At 34.2% G+C, this 12,193-nt stretch overlaps 1 protein-coding gene across 1 annotated transcript in view; it reads left to right on the forward strand.

Annotated features, from left to right (window-relative positions):
• The window catches only part of LOC307064929 (phosphatidylinositol 3,4,5-trisphosphate 3-phosphatase TPTE2-like), a gene marked incomplete at both ends in the record, with an annotated part of 74,983 nt that overhangs the window by 32,364 nt on the left and 30,426 nt on the right, over window positions 1-12,193 (forward strand). The window contains 4 exons of the mRNA XM_079721636.1: window positions 109-173; window positions 6,378-6,438; window positions 7,210-7,291; window positions 7,396-7,484. Of these exons, the coding sequence (XP_079577762.1) occupies window positions 109-173; window positions 6,378-6,438; window positions 7,210-7,291; window positions 7,396-7,484 (297 nt within the window). The remainder of the gene's footprint in view (window positions 1-108; window positions 174-6,377; window positions 6,439-7,209; window positions 7,292-7,395; window positions 7,485-12,193) is intronic.

Here is a 12,193-nt window from a genome sequence, read left to right on the forward strand (position 1 = left end):
TCCTGAAAGTTCTCTTCTATGAAAACAGTCTGATTATATGTAAGTCGAGTTCTCATATATTGTTTCCCATGTATAACATTTGTTAATAGTGACTGTTTTGACTTCCAGAGCGTATTATTGCCATGTCATTCCCATCTTCTGGAAAGCAGTCTTTCTATAGGAATCCCATTAAGGTAAGAGTTTTTATCTAACAAATGCTCACATTTCTCAGTAAACCTAGACTGTGGAATTGTAAGATAATGTTGGCCCAGAGATGACAGTGTTCTCCTAAAAATTTACTCTTTCAGGTAAAACATTACCATGGATTGCTATCAATTAGCTTTTGCTGTGTGATGAATCACCCGCAAACTTAAATGACTTATAACAGCAAACCTTTACTTTGCTCGTGATAATGTGGTTTGTGAATTTGAGTTGGGCTTAACTGATCAGGGACACGCTTAACTAATTTCAGCAGAGCTAACTCATGCATGTATGGGCAGCAACTGGGCATCTGAGGGTTGGCTAGTCTAAAATGGCATTGCTGGATGGCTCCAAGTGATGTCTCATTCTGTAACAGGCTAGCTCAGGCTTGTTCACATAAGGCAGTGGCAAGGACCTCACTAGCATCAAGCGAAAGAATGCAGAGGCCCTGGCTCTCAACTAGTATAATGTGGCTTCTACCTTATTCTATTGGAAAAGCAAACTACAAACCCAGTTCAGATTCAAGCAGACAACAGATGCCGTCTCTGGAAGGCAGGAATTGTGGTGAATTGTGGCTGTTTTTCATGGTCTGTCATAGGGAAGAAGATTGAGAATTCTTGAACTAAATTGTGTATTCTTAGATTGAGATCCTAAATTACAGTGGCTCCATACTGCTTTAGGTTCTGTAGATTAAATAAAGTTCAAACATCAGGTGATGTTTACTATGAAATGCCAGTTAAAAGTCATTGTTTAAGAAGTTTGCATATGTGTGCGGGTGTGTATACATTAGTGCAATTTACAGTATTTGTTCTATCTCAGTAAAACTAATTATGTATATGTGTGTATGTCTATATATAAGTATGTGTATATATAATTATACTTTGAGGCATAAAAATTACTGTAAATTGTGCAAATCTCATGTATATCTTGATAAAATTATATATAGGTGTATATACAGCCAACACCCCATCAAAATATAGAACATTTCTTGCTCTTTTTCAGTCAATACCCCAACACACTGGAGGTAATTACTCTTCTCACTTGTGTCACAACAGATTAGTTCTGCTTTTTCTTGAATTTCACATAAATGGAATCATAGACTACATCTTCTGTAACCAGCTTTTTATGCTTAAAATGAATTCTGTGGGATTTATCTAATATTGTTGGGTGTACAGTAGTTCTTTCTAAATAATATTTACTGCTTCTAGAATACTGATTGAAAGCTCAAGCATTCAGTTTACTTACAGAAATTATACAATTATACATTGCTTCACAAAGGCAGCAAACACATTACACTTTAAAAAGTCTACTTTACAGAAAATTAAAAATTCTAAATAACAAAAGGTACATCTGAAGAAACAAGTATAAATTTGGCAGCCAGTAATTTTGACAGGAAGTTGTACAGCTTGCATGACTTTAATCTGTGAATATGACCTTCAGTCATTTAGCTCAAGTTCATATTAATTTATTTTTCCAGTATAATTGTGTTTCATACCATTGACATTTGCATACTCTAGAATATGTTAGAAAGAAATGTGTAGTATTCACAAATGTTCAGAAAAGCAAGCAGAAGTTCTGTGAATCTGCCCAGTTCTTCTGAGATGGTCTCACATCAGCTTCCTAAGCATATTCAATCCTACAAAATAGTAAGCTAATGTTTGAACACAATTTCCAAGATAAAGCACATTTTCTCACCAATAGTGAAGTCTTTTTCTCAAGCACCACAAAAGTATACAAAAGAATTTGAGTTTGAACAGATCTCTCAAAACGTGTTTAACCTGATATTTCAACAGACTTAAAATTTCCATGGTTTCACAAGGACCGGATGTTTAATTACTTAGAGGAGAAAGAAACGGCCTTGAAAGATGTGGACTCGATCATTACCAATAGAAAAAGTATCGAATGCATATCTTACAGAAACAGAAAAATAGAATATTGCCCCTCTCAGAATAATGTGTATATAATTATATGTAATATACATTATATATACTATATAGCATATGTAAGATAATGTATAGTTGTACATGTAATTATATAATATATAATACATTTCCCTCTTAAAATAGTGTATATTTAAATAAAATGTATATTATAGTATATATTAAATATATATTAATATATAATGTGTAATATATAAAATTAGTATATAGTAAATGTAATATATATCATGTTATATATAACTGCATATAAATTTTATATAGTATGACTATATATTATTCTATTTATAAATATATAATACATATATATCTTATCTCTTATAGAAACAGAAAAATATAACATTTCCCCCTTAGAATAATACATGTATACTTATATATAATACATATTATACAGAATAATATATAATTACATGTATAAATTATAAATTCTATGTATATGTCTTATATAACATGTAAATATATTATTCCATTTATAAACCTATAATATAAACTCATCTCATAGAAAGAGAAAAATATACCATTTTCCCCTTTATAATAACATATTATATTTATATATAATATGTTATATATAATTATATAATGTATAAGGTATATAACTATATATTACATATCATATAATTATATAACATTAATATATAAGTATGCATATATTATGAATATATTAACATCATAAATATATAATACTTAAGTATATAGATATGTAATTTTTATAAATTCATAATTTATATATTATATAATTTATATTTTGTATGAATCATATGTAAATTACAATGTATATATCATTTATACAGTATATAAATCTATTATATATATTATTTGTATATAATGTTATATATGTTATATTACTTTATTTTATATGATATGTATTATGTTACATACATTATATCATATAACATATATAACTATAAAATATGTTACATGTAAATATACATATATTATTCTAAGGGAGCAAATTTTTAATTTTTCTTGTTTCTGTAAAAGATGAACATATATGGAATTTATATTTATAAATATAAATAATATAACTACCATGAAACCCTTTAATTCATATGGTAAATGTTGAAACTATGACCAAAATATGAACACTGCCAGAGCTGTTAGAAAAAGACTAGAAGCCTTTTCACATATGTATAATCTAAGCATCATACTCTCCAAAAAAAAAAAAAAGAATTGTAATTATTACCTTCTAGTTTGAAAACTTTAATTCTAAATTTTAAAAAAATCTATACACAAGCCACTGATTTAACCAGATCCTCCCCCGCCCCCCCAAAAAGTGTTTAGTAAGCAGGACCCAGAGGAGCTGATATTCACAGCTCCTACAAGAACAACTCTTTCAGGGTTTATCCCATGAAGTACTTTATTTTACAACCTTCTTCTCGTGCAAAACTAAAGGTCCATTTGATTACACAGAAATTTCATACAGTGTAAAACTAGAACTGAGTGTGAAATACTGCATGTAAGTATTTCTAAATAGTCTTGTTCCATCGGTTCATCAGTGACTTCTGTGGCTTTATAGTCATTTTCTGTGGAAGATTCTGAGAGAATCTCTCCAGTTCTACTGGAATTGGAGCCTCCTAGTTCTTCTGTTTCATGGCAGTCGGAATCCTACTTGCAGGGCCTCTGTTTTCACTGTCTTCAGAATGTAAATCTGTCTCATCCTGAGACAGATGAGATTCCTCTATTTGATTCTTTTCCATAGAATTCTCTTCATTTATAGTTAAGGCATCATCAGATTCTTTCTCTTGAATTTTTTTTTTCTGGAATCATTTCTGGTTGTTTTTTTTTTTTTTTTTTTTTTTGCGGTACGTGGGCCTCTCACTGTTGCGGCCTCTCCCGTTGCGGAGCACAGGCTCCGGACGCGCAGGCTCAGCGGCCGTGGCTCACGGGCCCAGCCGCTCCGCGGCATGTGGAATCTTCCCAGACCGGGGCACGAACCCGCGTCCCCTGCATCGGCAGGCGGACTCTCAACCACTGCGCCACCAGGGAAGCCCCATTTCTGTCGTTCAAGACACTCTTCCTCTTCATCCTCTTCTCTTTGTCTTTCTTCTTCGATGAAGCTGGTTCTTCTGTTTCTTCTGTCATAACTGAAGAAGTGTGACTAGAAGTTGTTTGGTCATCTCTGACTTCACCTTCTTTGTCAAACTTGAGTTTTTTAACCCCATGTCCCTCAGCTCCCAGACCATATTCATTTGGATGTTTATTTTCTATACGGCTCACTGAGGAGCTCCTGATCCAGATGTCAGAGTCACTGTGAATTTTGTCCTCATCATGCTGTAAGTTTGTAAAGCCTCTTTGCTCACTGTGCTCTGAGGCAAAAACCATTCCTCCCTTCCTCCCTCCCTTCTTTCCTTCCTTCCTTCCTTGTTCTCTCCCTTCCTCCCTCTCTCCCTCCCCACCCCATTCTCTCTCTCTCTTTTTTATTGTACAAGTTGCAGGAGTACAGCATTAAAATTCAACATCTGTATACACTACAAAGTGATCACCAGCACAAGTCTAGCTGCCGTCTGTCACCATACAGCTGACCTTCTACCTATTTCAGCCACACCCCAAACCCCTTCCCCTCTGGTAACCAGTAATCTGTTCTCTGTATCTGTGTTTGGTTTTGTTCGCTTTTGTTTGTTCATTTGTTTTATTTTTTTAGATTTCACATATGAGTGAAATTGTATGGTGTTTGTCTTTCTCTGCCTGACAATTTCACTTAGCATAATACTTTCAAGGTCCATCCATGTTGTTGCAAATGACAGGACTTCATTCTTTTATGGTTGAGTAGTATTCATTTGTGTGTGTGTGTGTGTGTGTGCGCGCGCACATGCACGTGTATTCATCACATCTTTATTCATTCATCAGTGGACATTTGGGTTGTTTCCATATCTTGGCTGTTGTTAATAGTGCTGCATTGAATATAGGGGTGCATATATCTTTTGGAATTATAGTGTTTTTTTGTGTTCTTTGGCTAAGTACCCAGAAGTAGAATAGCTGGGATCATAGGGTATTTCTAGTCTTAATTTTGGGGGTCATCTCCATGCTGTTTTCCATAGTGGCTGCTCCAATTTACAGTCCCACCAACAGTTTTTGAGGGTTCCCTTTTCTCCACATCCTCTCCAACATTTGTTATTTCTTACCCTTTTGATAATAGCCATTCTAATAAGCATGAAGTGATATCTTGTTGTGGTTTCGATGTGCATTTTTGCCTAATGATTAGCGATGCTGAAGATTTTTTGTTGTGCCCGTTGGCCCTCTGTATATCTTCTTTGGAAATTTGTCTATTCAGGTCCTCTACCCATTTTTTAATTGGGTTGTTTTTTTGTTTTGAGGTTGTATAGTTCATATATTTTGGATATTAACCCCTTATTGGATATATAAATTGCAAATATTTTCACCCATTCACTAGGTTGCCTTTTCGTTTTGATCATGGTTTTTATCACCGTGCAGAAGCTTTTTAGTTTGATGTAGTCCCATTTGTTGACATTGGCTTTTGTTTCCCTTGCCTTTGGAGTCAGATCCACAAAAACATCACTAAGAGCAATGTCAGTGAAATTACCAGCTATGTTTTCTTCTAGGAATTTTATGTTCTCACATCTTACATTCAAGTCTTTAATCCTTTTTGAGTTAATTTTTGTGTATGGAGTGACATGGTGGTATAGTTTCATTCTTTTGCATGTGGCTGTCCAGTTTTCCCAACACCATATATTAAAGAGACGATCTTTTCTGTATGTTCTTTGCTCCTTTATCATAAATTAATTATCCATATATGTGTGGGTTTTTTCCCGGGCCCTCAATTCTGTTCCATTGATCTATGTGTTTGTTTTTGTGCCAGTACCCTACTGTTCTGATGACTTCAGCTTTGTATCAATAGTATAGTTTAAAATCAGGGAGCATGATAACTCCAGCTTTGTTCTTCTTTCTGAAGATTGGCTATTCAGGATCTTTTGTGGTTCCATACAAATTTTAGAACAAATTACAATTTTCTTAAAGCTTGTTAACCACCTAACTTCCTTCTCTGGTAGCTTTAAACAATGTGTATTTAGAGTAGAGGCTAATCAGAGTAGTCATCCCAACTTTTGTGGGCTATTTGCAAACCATCAGTGGGTTAGATATGACTTGGAATGTATGTACCTTTTTATTCCCTGAGTCTCCCCTGAAAGGTGCTAAGTGACGGACCAGTGAATAAAAGGGTGATACTCATTTTAGGTTAGTCCTAGGAAAAGGCTTATGTTGGTGCCGTGTGGAATATGTAAGGTATGTGTCCATCTTTTTTAGGAAGTTGTACGGTTCCTGGATACCAAGCATCAAAACCACTACCGAGTCTACAATCTCTGCAGTATGTACATGGCTCGATATTTTGCTACTCTAGATAGAAAACAGGTCACTCACTGCATGGAAGAAGTTGATTTAGTTTTTACATTTCATTTAATCATAGGTATTTGGTGGTGGTGGGAAGTGAGTTTTAAAAAGCCTCCATCTTGTGCTGGCTCTGTTTGGTAGGAAAAGAAAGTGCAACAGCACACAGTGCCCTGTGAGGTAGGCAGGAGACTGGGGGCAGAGCCATTTTAGGAGAGTCAGGTCTAGTGGTAGTAGGTTTTGGAAGATATTTGTTTTTTTCCTGCCAGCTTGTGTTTTGAAGGCAATTCAACAAATGCACACTGTAACCCACTAGGAATGAGGTGTGAGGAGACCAGGGTCCTGCATGGGAAAAACCCCCCAAACCCTATAGCAAACAAATTATAGCCCAGCTGACCCTCTTCCTGTATATTAAGTGGACATTTTCAGGAGGCAAGTATTTTGGTTGGCCGCGTTGGCTTCTGCTCTGTGTAACCTTCTGATAATGCAGTGAGTAGCCTGCTAGAAAAGTACAAGTAAGGCCTATTAAACCCAAATAATTTGGGCTTATGTTACTCAAGATGGACAAAACACTACTCTACTTTTATTTTTGAGACCCTTACGTTTCTTTTAGAGCAGCAGGAGCCAGACAGAAAGCTCCTTTTAAAGGTAGAGGAGGAATTTCTAATAGAAAAGTATAACTTATTTACACCTTGACCATTTACTGTGTTTATTAGGGTTAGAGATATGACCCGTGCATCATTTATTTCAGGTGAAAGAGCTTACGATGCTAGGTACTTCCATGATAGGGTCTGTCGATACATGATTGACGACCACAATGTCCCCTCTCTGAGGTAAGTTGGATGCCAAGCTGGCTGTCAGAAGAGGGCTAAATACACAGGGCTTGATTTTTTGGGAAGTCTTTTCAGTCAACTAAAAATCTTTCACTTTGAATCAGTGAGATGGTGGCGTTCTCCAAGGACGTAAAAGAGTGGATGGCTCAAGATGAGGAAAACATCACAGTGATTCACTGTAAGGGGGGCCAAGGTAAAAAACGTTTTTCTTTTTCTTTCTCTTTTTCTAAAGAAATTTGAAAAATATATTAAAGTACACCCACAAGATACGTTCTGCTATTAACCGGTATTAATCATTGTTAACGTTTTTTAATATTAGCGTGAAGACTAAAGGAAGGGAAGGAAAGAGGGAGGAAGGGGGGAGGAAAGGAAGAAAGAGTAAAGAAGAGAAGAAAGTAGGGATAGAAGAACTGAGGAAGGTTACGTGTGTTTTCCCTTGTTTATTGACTCTTTGGGTTTCTTCATTTTTGATTTGCCAAAATACAAACACTGTTTAACTTTAGAAACCATCAGAGCACTTTTCATTGTATTTAAGGTTGTTCTTAAACTTTGTGAGGACCTTTTAAAGTTAAGAGTGTCAACAGCAATGCCATTTGAAAGACCCAAAATTACACTGCAATTTTTATAGTGTAATGATACATAGAAGTTGATTTTGGTGGGGGGAAAATGGGGGTGGTGGGAAAGCCAGTTGTCAATTCAACCAATTTAACTTGAGTCAGGTTTCCTCTCATTCAGATTTAGGCTTTTAATAATCATCTAGGCATATTTCACAATGTTTGACAAATAAGGAATTATGGTTTTGTTGGGCTGTGAAACAGTTTTTTATATTAAATTCCAGGAAAACACACTTTAAAACTGCCTTCTGTAATTGAGTAGAATAAAGTTTGAGTCTTATTAGAAAAGTCGTTTCAAGCTCATGAGTTAGTAGGCAAGTTCCATCTTTAGTTCCACAGGTCAAAATATTCTGTATGTATGGCCATTTACAATATTGTGCCTAAATGAAGAATACAGAGGTTGAACCACCTGGAACTGCCTTTCTTTGGACCATCTTTTACTTTAAGAAAAAGGCCATTTAATATGGCTCAACCAAAATATTATAATCTAAGAGTTGGCTTTAGTTTTCTTTTAATCAGGTTAATTCCCTGCTTAAAGGAGGACCTTCATTTCAAATTTAATTTTTTTTTTCTGAGAGCAGACTTCCATTATTCTGTGTTCATGTGTGTTTCATTGCTTTTCCTTTAGGATTGTTTGGAAGGCTAGTGTTCAGTTGGTCTGTACCAGAGCAGCTCCTTTTTTCAAGTTTTCATTCATCTTGGTTTTGCTTCTTTTTGTTGGTTGATGTCTGCACATTACCAGTGATATCATGATAGCCCAAATATTTTGTTATTGATTTTATAGGACTTCTTTAAATAATCTGGGTGCTAATTTTTTGTTAGCAGTTTATATTGCAAATATCTTCTTCCACTGTGTTGTCTTTTAAATTTGATTATGATTTATTTTGTCATATAGAAGTTTTTAATTTTTAATGTAGTGAAGTTTATCAATGTTCTGTGTGTGTGTGTGGTTCGTTCATTTTGGTCATGTTTAACAAATCCACCCATACACTGAGGTGGTGAAGATATTCTCCTTATAAAATAGTAAAGTTTTGCTTTTTACATTTAGGTCTTTAATTGGAATTTGGCGAGGAAGATTTTTTTTCCATATGGATAGACAATTGTCCTAAAACCATCTATTACATGCTCATGTAGTCCCCATCAACTTGTAGTCCCTTCTCAGTCATATACCAACTTTCCATTCGCATTTGGGACTGTCTGTGAATTTTCTATACCACACTATTGTAATTTTTATAGCTTTATAATATATCTTGATAAAGACAGAAATCTCTTGACTCTTTGTATATTTAATTTTAGAATTATTTGATCAAGTTCTACATGAAAATATATTTGGGATTTTTATTGGAACTGCATTGAATCTATAGATGAATTCAGAAGCATGGAGAACTTTGCAATATTGAGCTGTACATGAATGGTTTTCTATTTATTTGAATCATCTGATCTTTCAATAATATTTTATACTTCTCTTCAGGATGGTCTTGTATATCTTTTGTTAAATTCATCCCAAGACACATTGCTACTGCAAAAGGAAGCTTTTTTCTATTACATTTGGATTGGTTCCAATTTTTACTATTATAATGCTGCTATGAAATACATTTTTCTTGTTGCACAGGTGCCCACATTTCTGTTGAGTGTAGACCTTGGACTAAAATTGTTTTGTCTTAGGATAATGAATCTCAAACTTTAATAAATGATGTCATCTGTTTTCCAAAACAGTTGACAATTTACACTCCGCTGGCATTGCATGAAAGTTCCAAGTATTCCACATCCTTAAGCAACACTTGGATTTCTCAGTCATTTTATTTTTAGCTGTTGGGTGGGTGTGTAGTTGTATCTCATTATGGCTTTCATTTGCATTTCTATGGTTACTAATAAGATTGAGAACGTTTTCATAGGTTTGTTATGATATCCTTGGATATTCTTTTTTGTGAAGTATCTGTTTAATTTCCTTGTCTATTTTTCTCCTGGATCGTTTGTTTTTTTCCAATTGACTTGTAGGAATTCATTGTATATTCTCCATTTCAACTCTGTGGTTTGTTTTATGTATTATACAGTATTCCAAGATACTTTTTCTGCTCTGTGATTTGCCATTTCTCTCTGAGTATCTTTTGGTTAACAGCACTTCTTTTCTAACATAGTCAGTGTACATTGTTCTTTCTCTTCTTAAGGTTAGTGTTCTGTGTCCTAATGAAGAAATCTTTCCCTGAGTTTAAAAAGACATAGCCCTATATTATCTTATATAAGTTTTATTTCGTTTGGAATTGATTTATGTGTGTGGTGTGTGGAAGGGGTCAAGTTTTATCATTTTCCATATGGCTGTCTAATTGTTTCAGCACACTGATTTCATTTCCTTGCTGTTCTGCAGGACATGGGTCTGTTTCTGAACTTTCTAATCTGTTCATTGCTTTTTCATCTACCTGTGTGCTAGTAGCACAACTCTCTTACTTGTCTTAGCTTTCTAATAAGTCCTGATTTCCCTTAAAGGGAGTCCACTCATCTTGTTCTTCACAGTTGTTTGTGTTTTTTAGGCCATCTACATTTCCGTATACATTTTGGAATCAGCTAGTCAAGTTACACACACAGACACAGACACACACACACACACACACCACACACACACACCACACAGCCCTGATGGAACTTTGGAATTTCATTGAAGCTGTAGATAGAGGGGAATTGAAATCTTTACAATACTGAGTTTTCCAATCCATGAATGGAAATATCCACCCACGTAGTAAAGTTTTCTTCAATCTCTCTTTATAATGCCTTTTCATTTTCTGCATAGAAAGCTTGTATATGTGTGGTTAGATTTATTCCTAGATATTTGATATTTTGATATTTTAACAATTATAAATTATATCCCTTGGAAATTTTTATGTCCTAAATGTTTTTTTTTTTTGATGCTCTAAATGCAGTTGATTTTACTAACCTTGCAATCAGCAAACAACTAAATTCTTTCATTAATTCTATTAACTTGTCTGTACATTCTTTTGGATTTTATGGCACATGATGATATCGTATGAAATAATGAACTAAATTCTTCCTTTTCAATCCTTTTTTTCCCTAGCACTGGCTAGAACCTTTGGTACAGTGTTGAATTATATGGGATGATCGCAGGAATCCTTGTTCTCCTGCTCTCAAAGGAAAAGCTTTCAGCATCTCATCAATTCCTTTAGGGTGTTTGTTAGTGTTAGATATTCTCTATCAAATTAAGACATTCCTTTCATTTGCTAAGAGTTTTTATAATGAATGAATGTTGAATTTTATTGGAAGCTTTTTCTGTGTCTTTAAAATAATATGATTTCTTACCTTCATTCTATTAATCTGGTTGATTACATTGATCATAAAGTAGGAAACTAACCTTGAATTCCTGGAATAAACACAATTTTGTTGTGCTCTATTATTTTTTAAATAAATTGCTGGATTCTGTTTGCTAATATTCTCTTAAGGGTTTTTGTATCCATGTCATGAGTAAGAGTGGCTATAGTTTTCAAATTTTGGCTTCATAAACCAAAATTAAGTTGTACTTACTCTTTTTTTTTAAGTCTTTGGATGAGTTTGTATAAGTTGACGTTTTTTTTCCTTACATGTAAGGTAGAATTCAGTAGTAAAGCAACATTGGCCTCAGTGGGGGAATTGGCCTTAGTTTCTCTGTGGGGAAATTTTTAAAGTATGGCTCAATTTCTTTATTAGATATGGGATTATTTATAATTTTATTTCTTCTGCACTTTTTGGGTATTTTCCCAAGCATTTGTTCATTTTATCTAAATTTTCAAATGTCTTGGCATCAAATTGTCTTAAAATATCTTATTCTAATGTCTACAGTGGTGTTCCCTTTTTCATTCCTCACATTGCTATTTTTGGTGCCCTCTCTCTTCTTTCTTTTGATTAGTCTCACCAGGAATTTACTACTTTTATTAGTCCTTTCAAAGTACCAAGTGTTTTGGCCTTACTGATCTTCCCTATTATTTGTTTTTTATTTCATCATTTCCTTTAGTGTTTCCTTTCTTCCACTTTCTTTGGTTTAATTTGCTGTCTTTTTCTTAACTTCTTGAGATGGATGCTTAACCCAGATTTTCAGCCTTTCTCTTTTCTAGTGAGCGTTTAAGGCTATAAATTTCCCTCTAAAAATAGATTTAGCTTCATCACACAAGTTTTTATGTATATTCATTATTATTTAGTTCAGAATATTTTCTAATTTCCATTGTGCTTGTTTCTTAGACTCATGGGTTCTATAGAAATATACTGTCTTATTTTCAAACATGGGGATTTTGTAATTATCTTCTAG

Source organism: Hyperoodon ampullatus (assembly GCF_949752795.1).
Source record: "Hyperoodon ampullatus genome assembly, chromosome: 16".
NCBI lineage: Eukaryota > Metazoa > Chordata > Mammalia > Artiodactyla > Ziphiidae > Hyperoodon > Hyperoodon ampullatus.